Here is a 17,008-nt window from a genome sequence, read left to right on the forward strand (position 1 = left end):
TATATTTCAGGGCAGTCTCATTCAGTTCATCTTCATTTTACAATTTGAGGTTAATCGTTAAGTCGTTAATGTAAATTTTGTAGAAGTCTCAAAATTAGGCAACTTTTTATTTTAAACTTTAAGATCTTAAGACTCCATCATGCTTGTAGACCTATTATTCTTTAGAAATGATCGAACTTTTTGTTATTATTATTATTTTGTGACAGCATGCAAGACGACAGCATAGAAGCTTCTACTTCCATATCTCAGCTTCTAAGAGAGAGCTATTTAGCAGAAACTAGACACCGGGGAAACAATGAGAGAAGTCGAGCAGAACCGTCCTCCAACCCTTTCCATTTTGGCAATCCTTCTGGAGCTGCTGAAGGAGGAGGAGGCCAAGATGACCTTCCAGATCTTTCAGCCTTCCTGAGCCAAGAAGAATTAGATGAAAGTGTCAATCTGGCAAGACTGGCCATCAATCATGACCCTTTGGAGAAAGCAGATGAAGCTCAAGCCAGAAAACGTCTTTCATCTGATCAAATGAAACACTCACCTAAATCAAGTTTTGACCCCAACTTCTGTCAGGATAACTCTCGAGGTCCTACCAGCTCTAAAGAGAGTCCCCATGAGGCAAAAAGGCCACAGTATAGCTCTGAAACCCAGTCCAAAAAAGTATTCTTAAATAAAGCTGCCGATTTCATTGAAGAGCTGTCCTCCCTTTTCAAAGCCCATAGCTCCAAAAGGATTAGACCTCGTGCCTGCAAAAACCACAAGAGTAAACTGGAATCTCAAAACAAACTTACACAGGAAAATAGCTCCAGTTTGTCAGATATCTCAGAAAGAAGAGAAAGATCTTCTGTTCCCATCCCTATCCCTGCAGATACTAGGGATAATGAAGTGAATCACGCCCTTGAAAGGCAGGAAGCTAAGAGGCGCGAAGCTGAGCAGGCTGCCAGTGAGGTCACTGGTGGAGACACCACCCCAGGCTCTTCACCTTCATCTTTGTACTATGAAGAACCTCTGGGGCAACCTCCTCGGTTCACTCAAAAGTTACGGAGCAGAGAAGTTCCAGAAGGAACCAGAGTACAGTTGGATTGCATAGTGGTAGGAATTCCACCACCCCAAGTAAGGTAAAAAATATCCCATTAGTAATGCTTGGTAATTGTTTTCCATCTACCCTGATCCTCTTACATATTTGTCTTTTAAGTATGTGGTTTCAAAAACTATGTACTCTTTTTGAGAAAAAGTCAGAGTCTAATGTAGCACTCTCCAAATAAATATAATATTAGCCAAATTAGGCAATTGAAATTTTTCAAGTAGTCACATTTTTTTTTTAAAGATTTTTATTTTATTTATCTGACACAGAGAGAGATCACAAGCAGGCAGAGAGGCAGGCAGAGAGAGAGGGGGAAGCAGGCTCCCTGCTGAGCAGAGAGCCCAATGTGGGGCTCGATCCCAGGACCCCAAGATCATGACCTGAGCCAAAGGCAGAGGCTTAACCCACTGAGCCACCCAGGCGCCCCTTCAAGTAGTCACATTTTCGAAAAGTAAAAAGAACTGGGTGAGATAAGCTTTTAAAATATGTATTATTTTATCAATATATTAAAATATTATTATTTCAACAGGTAAGCAATATAAACTATTAATAAGATATCCAGTGTGAATTCTACATTTATAACAGCACATCTCAATTTGACTGCTTAATTTTCCTAGGAAATACTTAATCTGCATTTAGATTTCATAACATTTACAGTTGAAAAAGTAGCTTAACATACTCAAGTTGTTCCAAACATACCTCAAAATTTCATAACAGCAAAATTAGCAGTTTTTAAATTTAAATTAATTAAAATTAAATGTAATTTGAAATTCAGGTCCTGGGTTGCACCAGCCACATTTCAAGTGCCCAATACCGCATGTGGTCAGTGACTAAGGTATTGGACAGCATAAGTCTACAGCCTGAAGCTTAAAACAAGAAAGTATTTAAGACTTATACTCAATGAATACCTGAGGTATTTTTTCAATTTTAAAGAAAGCCAAATGATAGAATAAAGACTAATAGAATAAAGATAGAATAAGTTTGTAGCTAAGTAAAATCAATTTAAAGATTCATTTTACATGTATTATATTTATTATAAACCTTTTCATAACAGCTTAATGAATACTATTCTTCCTAATGCCCAAGTCTTTCCCTGATATGACTAATGAGTAGAGAGGATCAGTCTTTTTTTTTTTTTAAGATCTTATTTTTATTTATTCGACAGAGAGAGACACAGGAGGAGAGAGAGAGAGAGAGAGAGAAAACACAAGCAGGGGGATTGGGAAAAGGAGAAGGAGGCTTCCCACTGAGCAGGGAGCACAACATGGGGCTCCATCCCAGGACCCCTGGGTTCACGACCTGAGCCAAAGGCAGTCACTTCACTATTGAGCCACCCAGGAGCCCCTGATAACAATCTTTTATGTGCCTACCAGTTAGCTTTTCTTTGAAGCACATGAAGTTTAAGCCTCAGGGCTCCTCATTTGCATAAACTATGCCAATTTTGTGGTCTTATTTTATTTCATTTTTTAAAGGGGCCCTTCCACATACCTGAGCTTCAGGTCCCACAACCTGGATCTGACCGCAGCCCCAGGGTGACATTTGCAAACTCTAATTACAATGTAATAATGTGTGAATAAAGAGCTTTAAGTGTGTTGCTTTGTAGAGAATTACTGGTATTTAGAGTCCTGTAGCAATCACTTTGCCTTCCTAACAATTTATTTACTAGTAGAATGACTTCATTACTATTTAACATTTATTCTAGGTGTGTAAATAGGGTCTCATCTTTTTCTCACACAGTATTCATATTATAGGACAGTAATAGTATTAATAATAATAGTTTTATTTATATTTACCTATAGATTCAAGAGATTTTAACCCAAAGACATACTCATATATTGAATTTTGGTTTTCAAAGGCAACAGAATGCAATGTTAAATATTATTTCTACAATGTCGTATACACTATTGTCCAGTTATGCAAATGAACTCCTTGAGGACAGGGGTTCTCCTTTGTATCCTGAACACCTTCATATCTCTTTTGTTTATTTCTGGCCCATAGTAATCACTAAGAAATGTTAACTAAACCAATGCATAAAGAAATGGGAAAACTAGAAACTCAATCAGTTTAAATCAGGATTCGGTCATATGGCATAAGATATGACAAAGGGTTGAAACTGTATGACACAGGTCAGTATCTAACCTTCTATTCTAAGCATGCCTGATGACACTCTTGGGCAGTATTGTTGGTAATGCTGGTGAGATGTCATCACAGAACCATGATGGAAATCATTCAGTGACATTTGGTCAGTCTAAGTAAGCTGGTGAGTACTCAAGTTATAATACACACACAACTTAGATTAGTCTTGTCCAACCCCCACTAATTTCTAAACATAGAATGGACCCCAAAACCCCAGAAAAACTAGACCAGATCGTTCAGGACTGATTCTCCCCATTTCTTGACTGTGACAATCTCAGATACAAAAAAGAATTCAGTATTCATGTGAGAAAAATGAGCCAGGAAGAATTATAAGCTACCCATCTCCCACACACAAAACAAAGTAATCTAGTCACTCAAAAACTACTTAATCAACCAAATACAAATTTACAAATTTTAAAGTGAAAAAAATGTACACAGCTTCTATGTAGCAATACTAATTTTACCCGGAAGAATTTCTTTCCTGATAGAATTCATGCCTGTATTCCAACCATTGGTTTGGTGCCAGAAAATTTCTAGGTATTCATTAAATATTTTCTAAATGAACTAGTATTTATTTATGGCAGCAATTATATTACAAAAAGTTTAGAATTTTCTATTAGCTGTCATTATTGTCTTAAGCCCAGAGTTTACATAACTCTAATTAATTGGACAGCAAATATATTTTTACTATGAGCTCTGCACTTTGATTATTGCAGTGACAGAGACAATATAAGACGTTTTCCTGACCTCAAGGAGCTTGTGATTCAATTAAAGAAATCATCCAAGTTTATAAAGTACAAAACCATAAGAACTAGCAGACTTCAGAGAAGGAATGGAAGACTAGAAAGATCAAAGAAGACTTCGGACATGTAGGATGAGAAAGATTGAGAGGATTTAGGATTTATTCATTCAATCATTCAACAAATACCTATTGAATTACTAAAGTGACTCCCTGGGAGTACGAACCAACTGTGAGCTCTTGGAGGTCAAGGACCTTGTTTTGAAACCAAGTCCAAAACTATTCTGAGAGGGTAGCTCACAATCGAAAAGGCAATCAGACAGGAATGTAGTCAAAACGGTGCAATATTGTATGATAAGGGCTATAACAGAAGTATGTATAGAACACAACAGCAGCTCAAAGAAGATGTGATTATTTTGCCTCGAGCGCAGGAGAAAGGAAGCATTCACAAAGGAGATGCCTTTAGTTTGAAGAGACCAAGGGTGGAGGAGGAAGCAAGTGCAAAGGTCCAAAGACAAGTGTATTTTTTTCAAGGAACTGCAAGTTCCCTGGCTATGTGAAGAACATGGGGTAACAGGTGAGCCAAGAGGAGAGAAAAGCTTTTAGGTCAGGTCAATTTAATATGTTCATATAAAGGCACAGACGCTGGGAGAGGAATATTTTTATATGACAGGGAGGAGACTGGCCTAACCTGAAAAGAGAGTAGAGTCAAATGATTTTGCAGAGCCTTGAAAGCAAAACAGAATAGTTCAGACTTGGTTTCAAAACTGCCTAGAAGCCATTTACAAGGTTGTGTATCCAGAAGTACCAAGATGAAAGCATTTAAGTAGAATTAGTCTGGAAGGAGGAGTTAGACTTGAAAAGAATGAAGAGAGTAGGCCACTTAGGAAGCTGAGGGAGATATCCCGGGCGTCAGATGCTCTGATCAGATTTGAATGGGGGCAGTGGGAGCAAGATTTAGAAGAAAAGAAATCAAGCCAAACTTGGTGGCTGACTGGATAGGAAGGATGAGTAAAAAAATGTTACTCCACATGTGTGAAGCTGGGTGCCTGAGAGAATACTGGGGTCACTGGCAAGGACTAAGAAAATGGAAGAGGTGACTGACGAATGGCGGAGTTGATGATTTGAGTCTGAGGAGACCAAGGGATGATTTCCAATAGGCAGTTGGAAATGCACGACTGAAGGTCAAATGAGAGGGTAGTGGAACTGGAGACATTCCAAGGAATGACCTGGACACTAGGAAATCTGGACACAATATCTCTGTAATTACAAAGGAACTATATATAAACAGATAACACTTGGAACTAACTTCTACTAGTGCCAGACTGAAGTAGTGTTTTCCAAACTTCTTTTAGCAGTAACTCCCTCCCAGTTTTCTCCCAGCAACGAATCTGTTACATGTTATCCCAACACTCTCTCTCTCTCTCTCTCTCTCTCTCTCTCTCACACACACACACACACATTTTTAAAGGATAAAATTAGAGCTTTTGAGATTGAAGAGCGTTGGAGTGGAAGAAGCCCGAAACTCCTAAGGCATCCATCCCCATAGAACCCAGGAGCACAGATTTTTATCGAGAGAATACCTTAAAAATACATTAAAATAATAACAAGACATTTTGGCTTGCCGTGTAGGAATGTGGCAGTCAATAAGAAACATATCCTTTTCACTATTTTTGCAGGAAAATGCAATAAGCATACCTGGCAGCTAAGGTCTAACCTTGGATCTGGGCGCTCCTCTGTGTAATCAGTACGATATCCATGCTCTTGTAACTCTGGTTTAGCAAATTGAAAAATTGTTTTTGGTGTATTTGTTGATTTCCAAGCTAATTGGGCAGAAATTGCTTTGTTTTGTAGAGGTGAGATCCTACGTCCCTGAAGGTAGCCTTTTGAAAAAGCTTGTTAAGCTTGGACATAGCTTCATGGGAGGAGGGGCCTTAGAAAATGAAACACATTCATGCATCCTCCACAGATGGAAGCGTCTGTTGGAATTCACAGCAAATGGCTGTGATCCTGTTTTGTATCCTGACTTCAAATTCTTTTCCCAGGAATGTGCAGCTGGGTCACACTAAGTATGTTTGCTTGTGCACAACCTTCTGAAGCGGCACAAATTTACCCTTTATAGGCATCAGTGCCTGCTTTGGCTGCTCGGTTTTGCTTTTGCTGCTTCTGGACAATAGCTTGCAAGTGACATGATCAGGAAATAAATTAGTTACAAAGACAGAGGATGTTTTAAATGACACAGGGGAATTATAAAAATATTATTATAAACAATTGTATGTGATATATAGTTAATAAGTTGCACAAGTATTTGAAATATTACATTATTTAGGGGCTTTTTCTTCTACTTTTTGGGAAACTCTAGATGCCTTCATTCATTTATCCAACAAATAGTATATGCCTACTACGTGCCTATGTATTGTTATAGGCACTAAGATTAAAACAGCAAAAACAAGAAAAATCCTCTGCCTTCATGGAGTTTAGGGTCTAGTAAGGAACACAGGCAATAAGCAAAATCCCCAAATTATTACATAATTGTAATTGTGATAAATGTGGTAAAGGAGGGTGCATGTAGTCAAGGCACCAAACCTTATAGGTAGGCTGAAGAAGGTTGTATTAAAAAGCGGTATATAAGCTGAGAAATAAAAGATCTCTAGGAGTTAGCCTGGCAAAGTGGAGCTTAGGAAAAAGTGTCTCAGAGTGAGGGAACAGAAGATTCGAAGCTCTGAAAGCTACAAGATCATCATTGACTTGAAGGAATTGAAAGAACTGATGTCACCAGAACATAGAGTGAGGAGGAGATGGTTTGAGAGTAAGTCCAGAGAGGCAGAAGAGGCTACGTTTTGAGAGCCTCCTAGAACCCGCTACTCAAAGTGGGTTCCTGAACCAGTCGGTCAGCATCATCCGAGACCTTGGCAATATGCAGATTTGTAGTTCCACCTTATACCTACTGAATCAGAGTCTCTAAAAACGAGGCCCAAACACCTGTGTTTTAACAAACTGCAGTCTGCTGCTGTGCTGAGAATTTTTGCAATTTCTTCAGGAACTACCTCAGAGGGAGGGACCTTCCCCACACTCTGTTCCTTGACCCAGAGACTGCAATCTCCAGGTAACACTTTAGGACCTGCTGCTCAGTTCTTACTCCAACAGTACACTTCTCACACTCTCTCTGTTGGAGTCACCTCAGCCTCGTAGGCGGTTCTTTGAAGCGAGTTCTGTTTTGAGGTGGAACGCCAGGCTAGTTTCTGTGGTGTCCACTGGGTCCATGGGAAAACCACATCTTTGTCCCATAAAGTTTGGAAATCTAGGCTGCTCCCACTGAAGCTCTTTCTATTGTCCTTCTCTTTTGGGCAATACTAAATATCCTGTCACCCTAAAAGTTTTTGAGGCTGGGGGCACCTGGATGGCTCAGTCAGTTAAGCCTCTGCCTTCAGCTCAGGTCATGATCTCCGGGTCCTGGGATTGAGCCCCGTATCAGGTTTTCTGCTCAGCAGGGAGCCTGCTTCCTCCTCTGTCTCTGTCTGCCTCTCTGCCTGCTTGTGATCTCTGTCTGTCAAATAAATAAATAAAATCTTTAAAAAATAAATAAATAAAATAAAATTTTCTGAGGTAAGAATTGGGTATAAACCTCTGTACCCCCACAGATTCCAGAGGCTATAAGTCAAACTCCCCAAGGGCCTTTACATAAGTTCCTGCCATTGCCTACCAACTTTCTTTAATCAGACTCTTGACTTCACATATACTCCCAAAGTGGACACAATCATCAGAATGAATTGCCTGAATTGTTTTCTAAAGTATACTTTGACTAGATACTGAAGAATGTGTGTGTGTGTGTGTGCGCGTGCACTCATACGCATGTTCGTGGGATAAGAATGATAGCACAAACATCTGTGTGCCCACATTACCATTATTTTTAAGACTGCTGTCTTCCTAATCCTCTCCCTTCCTCCCCTTTCAGAAGTAATCACTAGTTCAAATCTTGTGTTTTCTCTTTAAATTTTTCTTAACAATTTTTCTTTATAGTTTTCCAACATATTTTTATGTCCCTAAACAATATTGGTATGGAAGCATTTACAGATGAAATAATACAAAATCCTGGACTTACATTAAAATAATTCAAGGTGGGAAAAAGTGGAGAATATAAAAGGAATACATATGCCACTTGATGATAATTTATTGAAGCTAAGGGATATGTGCATGGTGGCCCATTATACAGAGTCTCTACTTTGTATATGCTTGACAGTTTCCATAATAAAAAGTTAAAAAATATTAGTAAAATTTACATATTTAAAAATTTTTATATAAGTAGGATCATGATGTTTGTATTCTTCTGCTGTTTGAATTTTTTTTCTCCAAAAACTACATCCATGATGTTGCATGTAGCTCTAATTCACTCATTTTCATGGCTATATAGGATTTCACTGTAAGGCTAGAGGATTGTATTTGTTGATGTACATTTGGGTTGTTTCTAGGTTTTTTTCTTAAGATGAACAATGTTGTTATAAACATTCTAATATATTCTCCTGATACATGAGTATGTCTAGGCATAGAATTGCTAATGGAGTTTGTACAACTTCAACTTTATAATAATACCAAATTTTTCCAAAGAAATTATTTCAACTTGCATTCCCATCAACATTGTATGAGAGCTCTAGTTGTCCTACATCATTGCCAATATTGATATTACCAGACTTCTTTTTTTATTATTTTTTTTAAAGATTTCATTTATTTATTTGACAGAGAGAGATCACAAGTAGGCAAAGAGGCAGGCAGAGAGAGTGAGAGGGAAGCAGGCTCCCTGCTGAGCAGAGAGCCTGATGTGAGGCTCAATCCCAGGACCCTGAGATCATGACCTGAGCCGAAGGCAGCAGCTTAAACCACTGAGCCACCCAGGCGCCCCGATATTACCAGACTTCTAAATTTTTTGCCAGTCAGATAGGTATGAAGTGTTAGCTTGTTGTAATTTTAATTTTTCATTTCTGTAATTACTGATGAATCTGAGAATTTTAAAAACTGTGTTTATTGACCATTCAGGATTCACTTATATGAAGGACCTCTTTACATCTTTCATTCATTTTTCTGTCAATTTTTTCTTATTGAATTGTAAGACTTCTAAAAAAATATGATTAAGGTACTAATCATATGGCATACTGACATATATATAATGAAAATATCCTTTCCTACTTTGACTTGCCTTCTTATTTTCTCTATGATATCTCTAATAATTAAGTATTTTTAACTTTGGTATAAAATCAATTATTTTTTTGTGGTTTTGGTTTCTATAGTGTGTGTCTAGCTTAAGAAATCTTTCCTAACCTCAACATAAAATATTCTTATATATTGTCCTCTAAAAGTTTTGTAATTTTGTCTTTCACATTTAATTTCTTAATCAATTTAAAGCTGATTTTTGTGTATGGTGTAAAGCAGAGGATCCATTTATATTATTTTTAGATTGGGCAATCAACTGTTTCAGCTCCAGTTTATTGAAAAGTGTTTCCCCCTTCAATTGATCTATAATGCCAGCTCCATCCTAAGTCAGAATTCTGTGAATATGTGGATCTACCTCTGAGCTTTCTATTCCTTTCCTGTGGTTTATCTCATTGCAATAGAGTTTTCATAATTCTAATTTCCAGCTTTTTCATTTTAAGGAATTTTAGTTCTTCTTGGCCTTTTGCTCTACAATATAAATTTTAGAATCCTCTTATCAAATTTCAGAAGAATGTTTTAATATATTAAGATTTTGGAGATTGCATTGAATCTATAGACCAATTTAGGGGGAATTTGACATCTTTAAAATATTGAGGCTTCAGGGCACCTTGATGGCTCCATCGGCTGTGGGTCTGACTCTTGATTTTGGCTCAGGTCATGACCTCAGGGTTGTGAGATCAAACTCCGAATTGGGTTCTGCACTCAGCAGGGAGTCACCCTGAGATTCTCTTTCCCTCCCCCCCACCCCTATCCCCTACTCATTCTCTCACTCATTCTCAAAAAAGACATCTTTTTAAAAATAAAATATTGAGGTTTCATATTCAGGATCATAATATGTTTCTCCATTTATTTAATTACCTAAATAGTAAACTTAAATAATTTTTTTCTCTGAGTCGTACAAATATTTGGCTAGATTTATCCAAAAGCATCTCATTTTCACTCTGTATAAATGATAGCTTTTTAAAAAAATTGCATCCTACGATTGTTACATAGAGAAATGCAATCAACTTTTGTATATTTTTTTCTTTTTTTAATTTAAATTCAATTAGCCAACATAGAGTACATCATTAGTTTCAGATACAGTGTTCAATAATTTATCAGTTGCATATAACACCCTGTGTTCATCACATCACGTACCCTCCTTAATGCCCATCACCCAGTTATCCCATCCCCCAACCACCTGTATATTGGTTTTTCTAACCAACAACGTTGCTACATTCTAGAGATTTTCTATATATTTTTGGATGGGTGATCTTCCTTTCCAGTCCCGTATCTTATATTTCATTTTCTTGACTTATTAAACTGGTTAAACCCTCCAGTACAGTGTTAAAAAGAAAGGGTGACAGTGGGTTTTCTAGTCTTATTTATAATCTTAAAGGGAACGCTTTCCATTTTTCATCCTTACATAAGATTTTGTTGTCGGTTTCTTTTGTTTAGGAAGATTAAGATTTTTTAAATCATGAGTGGATGTTGAATTTTATAAAACATTATTCTGTATCTATTGAGATCATTGTATGATTTCCTCCTTGATTCTTTTGATATGGAAAAGAATATTGATTTTATAATGTTTAGCCAAACTTGAATTCTTGGGATAAACAAAATCAATACCATCAAAGTGGTTCCAAATTGAATGAATAGAAGAATTTATTCTGAAAGAAAGATTAACATAGTATAACAGAAGAAAAAATTATACTTTAAAATATCAATATTGCAAAGATTCCAGTACATTGCATCAACAAAACTAAAAAATCTAATATGTTCATTTGTTCATTCACTCAATAAAAATTTATTCAGCACTCACTATGCATCAGGAACTATTCGAGGCACTTGAAATTCATTAGTAAATAAAGCTAAGTTTCCTGCCATATTCTCTTCTAGTTGAGGTGAAGCAAATGAATGACAAACAGTAAATTTAATAAATAAGTAAATTATGTAGTAATTTAGTAATAAGTACTATGAGAAAACGAAAACCTAAGAATTCTAGAAGGAGACAACAAAAAGTTTCTAGTCAGCCCTACCCAAAGTAATGAACTCCTTTAAAGAATTATTTAGGAATTATTTCCATTTTCACTTTATTAATCTTAACTCTTAGTATTAAAATTAGCTAGATCTTGATATGTTGATATTAACCAAGTGCTTATTTATGTTTCTATTAAGTTACCAAGAAGTTTCCACCTCGAAGAACTCAGTAAATTTTAATAAAATTTCAAGCATAGACCTGTGCCCTTCCTTGTACTCTCACAGCCCCATGATTGAAATATAGCCACTGGTCATGAACACTTGAGTTTGTTAACTCAGTAGCAAACAGGACATACAAAACACCAAATAATGTTGCGAAAATCCAACATAACTTTGAGTTTTGTTAGAAAATGTCTACTATTATCTTATTGTCCCATATAGTCCAGAGTCCAATGTACCCTGCCTAGGGAAGAGTCCCTCTGCGGAATGGAGAGAGCTGACTCAGGAAGTAAACTACTTTTGTCTATTTTAGGCCCTCCACCCTCCACATAAGACATCAGGCATTGTTAGACAAAGCTGGTTAAAGGCAATTCAAGGAAAGTTCCTTTTTAGCCAGCAAACCTTTCTGAAGAATGAAAACAGAACAAGCTTGAGGCGCTAATCATCCTAATATGAATTCATTCATTTACCATCCATACGGCAAATATTTTTTGGAGCAGCTCTGACGTACCATACACTGTGCCAGGAACCAGATAAACAGGTGATAAACAAGACAAACATAATTATCTCCAACCAGTAGTGTTTGCTGTTCTGTCAGAGAGAGAAATACTAAACAAATAAACCTCCAAACCACTGTATAATTATAAGTGATAGATGGGTTAGTAAAGGAAACAAACATGGAGAGGCAATAATAGGAGGTAGGATAGGGACATTGGAAGGGCTGGGACAGGGCTAAAGAAACGCTCTGAGTAATCATTCTTTTAATGAGCATTATTGCTGGTGAGTCAGAATAACACATTCAAATTACATTTAGAAGTCGTTAATGTGCTAAAGCAATGAGTCATAACATTTATCCGAGCCATAGTTTTGATAAAATAGTAACCTAACAGCAGTAACCAAAAATCCAGTTAAATCTGAAAAATGTGTCTCTTCAAGTGTCTTCATTCCCAGGCTTGGTAGCCAGCCAAATTAGCAGATCTGGCAAGCTCTCCCGAGTCCGCAAAAGCCGGGTCCTTCTTTTTCATTTGGACCTGCCTTATTTTCCCAGATCACTGACTCATTTCTGCTGAGCCATGAATCATGTCTGGCACCACTGTCAGTCTGTGTCATGAGGCTTGGGCGTCCTAAAACACACACCTTGGGCAGGGCGTTTCCATGAAAGCATTCCCTAACATGGATAAATGTTTGAAGAGAGTGTGTTTTCCTCCTTATCTTCAAAAAGTCTTCGGGGAAGCTGGATAAAGTTTAATACTTTTTGAGAAGGCAGCCTGACCGGGGTGTTATTTCTGAGTGGGTCACGGTGTTAAAAGTCAGAGTGACGGTTAGGGATTTTTCCTTTGGGACTGGCTGAAGCTATCCTTGCCATCTGAATAGCAGCACAAAAACGCTTCTGACAGAGTTTGGGCATTTGAATCATTCCACTTATCGCCTCTGGCTGTCCAATTGCTCTAGATGTTTCCACTCCCATTTTGGTAAGGAAGAAAAACATTAAAGAAATGAGGTAACCTCATAATGTTTATGTAAGGGAACATACTTGTTTATTTGTCTTGAAATAGTTATTTCTATTTGCTTTATTAAATTAATACAGGTACAGGGCTTAAAAAGTCAAGTAACATTAAAGAACAGACCAATTTCAACTCTTTTTTGCAGTTTCCTATCTATTTACCTCTGTATTTCCAAATCATACTCCAGCAGTTCTCATTTTTGTTCTCAGGACACTTTTACAGTCTTAAAAGTTATTGAGGCCCAAAAGAGGGATTGCATATGTGAATTACATCTGAAATGATCATATTAGAAATGAAAACTGAGAAATGTTTTAAATAGGCATTTCTTATTCATTTTTAAATAACAATAATGAACATGCTAATATTAAATAATTTCATGAAAAATAACTATATTTTCCAAAAAATTTAGTGAGAAGAGTGGCACTCTGACATTTCTTTTTTTTTTTTTAATATTTTATTTACTTATTTAACAGAGAGAGAGAGAGACAGAGATCACAAGTACGCAGAGAGGCAGGCAGAGAGAGGGGGAAACAGCCTCCCTGCTGAGCCGAGAACCCAATGCGGAGCTCGATCCCAGGACCCTGAGATCATGACCTGAGCTGAAGGCAGAGGTTTAACCCACTGAGACACCCAGGTGCTCTCTCTTTTACATTTCTTGTAAATCTCTTTAATGTCTGGCTAAATAGAAGACAGCTAGATTCTCATGTCTCTGCATTCAGTTTATTGTAATATGTTGTTTGGGTTGAAGCAAATTTTTAAAATCTGGCCTTATAGATGTGTAGTTGGAAATAAGAAGAGTATTTCAATAGCCTTTTCAGGTAATATGGCTATTCCTGTTTGGTACTACATCAAAATTCAGCTAGCGGTGCTTTCTTAAAGGTTAGTTGCAATGTGAAATCTGAAACCATATCAATAAACTTTTATACTCTGCTATACTAAAACCCTTTGTCTGTCTTGGACTTTATGAGACTGAGGACCTTCCGTCTTGGACTTTAAATGTATAATATCATGCACTGGTAATTTGGAAAATGAGTAATACGGATTTTCCGAAAGTTGACACATTTTATTATTTAATAGTAAAAAAAACACGTGTTAGTATCATCATTTGATTTTATCAAAAAATCTTTAAGTATTGGGAAGCCCTAAATTCACAGTGGGGGATACAAATTTTCCAAAATTTTAACTTTTCCTTGAAAGCTCCAGTTTTTTCAATGACAACAAAGGTATCAGTTATTTTTACTTGAAACAAAAGGCTTCTTTCATTTGTGAAAAAACATCTGCCAGACTCCCAAGTCTGAATAACCATAATTTGTCGGTTGTTCTTTCAAGTTCAAATATTATTCTATGCATTTAATGCTTAGTTCCACTCAAAAAAACACACACACAAATGCTCTTTCACATCCTATAGAAATGCTTTGTTCTACTTCACATTTCACCACTCAAAATATTAAAAAGATATAGGCGCAAGGTTGAGGTTTAATAAAAGTAATGATGTGTACTGCTTCACTGAGGACATTTTTAAATGAAACTGAAAATTTTTTCAACTGTGAGCATGGAGGTGAGGAACACAACGACCACAAGTCAATTTTTGACAATGCCTTAATTTGTCGGGCTAAAGCAACTTTAACAGTTTTACCTCCTGTGGCTTTTGCACCAGCAGTGTAAATGTCAACATGGTGAAAAGGCAAATAATATTGTAATATTATATAAAAATAGCTTTGTCTTCACAGAAAGTGAACTCTACTTTGAGAACTACTGTAATATACTTGTACCACTATTGCTTGGCATATTGATGTCAACTATTTTCTATTGACTTTCTGTTCCAGAAGATGGGAGTTCAGCACCTCTTTAATAAACCAGCACTTCTGTTCCTTCACTGCCTCACTATAATAATATTACGAGGTTGTTTAAAAAATATTTTATGTGGGGCATCTCGGAGGCTCAGTTGGTTAAGTGACTGACTCTTGAGATCAGTTCGTGATCTCATCTGGCCCACTCATGTTCTCGCTCTATCTCTCTATCAAAAAAAAAAAAATTAATGTTTACTTTCTTCTTAGTATGTATTATTTACTGACAATCCAGGTAGGGTAAAATGAATGTTTCCATGCTTGTACAACTATTTGTTTGTTTTGACCTGCAGTTGATTATTATCTTTATTTTTTTAACTTTTTTTTTAAATTAACATACAATGTATTATTTGTTTCAGAGGTACAGGTCTGTGAATCACCAGTCTTACACAATTCCTAGCACTCACCATAGCACATAGCCTCCCCAAAGTGCATAACCCAGCCAACCTATCCCTCCCCTCCTATCATCCAGCAAACCTCAGTTTGTTTTGTGAGATTAAGAGTCTCTTATGGTTTGTCTCCCTTCCAATCCCATCTTGTTTCATTTTTTCCCTCCCTACCCCTCACAACTCCCTGCCCTGCCTCTCAGATTCCTCATATCAGAGCAATCACATGATAATTGTCTTTCTCTGACTTATTTCGCTCAGCATAATACCCTCTAGTTCCATCCACACCATTGCAAATGGCAAGATTTCATTTCTTTTGATGGCTGCATAGTTTCCCATTGTATGCATATACCACCTCTTCCTTATCCATTCATCTGTTGATGGACATCCAGGTTCTTTCCATAGTTTGACTATTGTGTACATTGCTGCTATAAACATTGTGGTACATGTGCCTCTTCAGATCACTGTATTTGTATCTTTAGGGCAGATACTCAGTAGTGCGATTGCTGGGTTGTAGGGTAGCTTTATTTTAAACTTTTTGAGGAACCTCCATACCGTTTTCCACGGTTGCTGCACCAGCTTGCATTCCCACCAACAGGGTAGGAGGGTTCCTCCTTCTCGCGATCCTCACTAACATCTGTCCTTTCCTGACTTGTTATTTTTTAACCATTCTGACTGGTGTTAGGTCTCACTGTGGTTTTTATTTGTATTCTCTGATGCCCAGTGATGGCGAGCACTTTTTCATGTTTCTGTTGGCCATCTGGATGTCTTCTCTGCAGAAATGTCTGTTCATGTCCTCTGCCCATTTCTTGATTGGATTCTTTGTTCTTTGGGTGTTGAGTTTGATAAGTTCTTTATAGATTTTGGATGCTAGTCCTTTATCTGATACCCCATTCTGTAGGTTGTCTTTTGGTTTTGTTCACTGTTTCCTTTGCTGTGCAAAAGCTTTCGATCTTGATGAAGTCACAATAGTTCATTTTTGCCCTTGCTTCCCTTGCCTTTGGCAATGTGTCTAGGAAGAAGTTGTTGCGGCTGAGGTCGAAGAATTTGCTGCCTGTGTTCTCCTCAAGGATTTTGATGGATTCCTGTCTCACATTGAGGTCTTTCATCCATTTTGAGTCTATTTTTGTGTGTGGTGTAAGGAAATGGTCCAGTTTCTACATGTGACTATCCAATTTTCCCAAGACCATTTGATGAAGAGGCTGTCTTTTTTCCATTGGACAGTCTTTCCTGCTTTGTCGAAGATTAGTTGACCATGGAGTTGAGAGTCCATTTCTGGGCTCTCTATTCTGTTCCATTGATCTATGTGTCTCTTTTTGTGCCAGTAGCATACTGTCTTGATGATGACAACTTTGTAATAGAGTTTGAAGTCTGAAATTGTGATGTCACCAGCTTTGGTTTTCTTTTTCAGCATTCCTCTGGCTAGTCAGGGTCTTTTCTGGTCCCATATAAATTTTAAGATTATTTGTTCCATTTCTATGAAAAAAATGGATGGTTTTTCATAGGGATTGTGTAGATTGTTGTTTTAGATGTTTTTAGATGTGTTTTAGATTGTGTAGATGTGTAGATTGTTTTAGGTAGCATAGAAATTTTCACAATATTTGTTCCTCCAATCCATGATCATGGAACATCTTGCTCATTCCATGGTTTCTTGGTGTCTTCCTCAATTTCTTCCATGAGGACTTTACAGTTTTCTGAGTACAGATTCTTTGCCTCTTTGATTAGGGTTATTCCTAGGTATCTTATAGTTTTGGGTGCAATTGTAAATGGGATCAACTCCTTAATTTCTCTTTCTTTTGTCCTGTTGTTTGTGTACAGAAATGCAACTGATTTCTGTGCATTGATTTTATGTCCTGACACTTTACTGAATTCCTGTATGAGTTCTAGCAGTTTTGGAGTGGAGTCTTTTGGTTTTCCACATAAATTATCATATCATC

At 37.1% G+C, this 17,008-nt stretch overlaps 1 protein-coding gene across 1 annotated transcript in view; it reads left to right on the forward strand.

The window, feature by feature from the left end:
* The first annotated feature begins 207 nt into the window (after positions 1 to 207).
* Positions 208 to 17,008, forward strand: part of MYPN (myopalladin) — an 86,778-nt gene continuing 69,977 nt past the window's right edge. The window contains exon 1 of the mRNA XM_046027506.1: positions 208 to 1,109. Within this exon, the coding sequence (XP_045883462.1) occupies positions 208 to 1,109 (902 nt within the window). The remainder of the gene's footprint in view (positions 1,110 to 17,008) is intronic.

Source organism: Meles meles, chromosome 13 (genome assembly GCF_922984935.1).
Source record: "Meles meles chromosome 13, mMelMel3.1 paternal haplotype, whole genome shotgun sequence".
Taxonomy (NCBI): Eukaryota; Metazoa; Chordata; class Mammalia; order Carnivora; family Mustelidae; genus Meles; species Meles meles.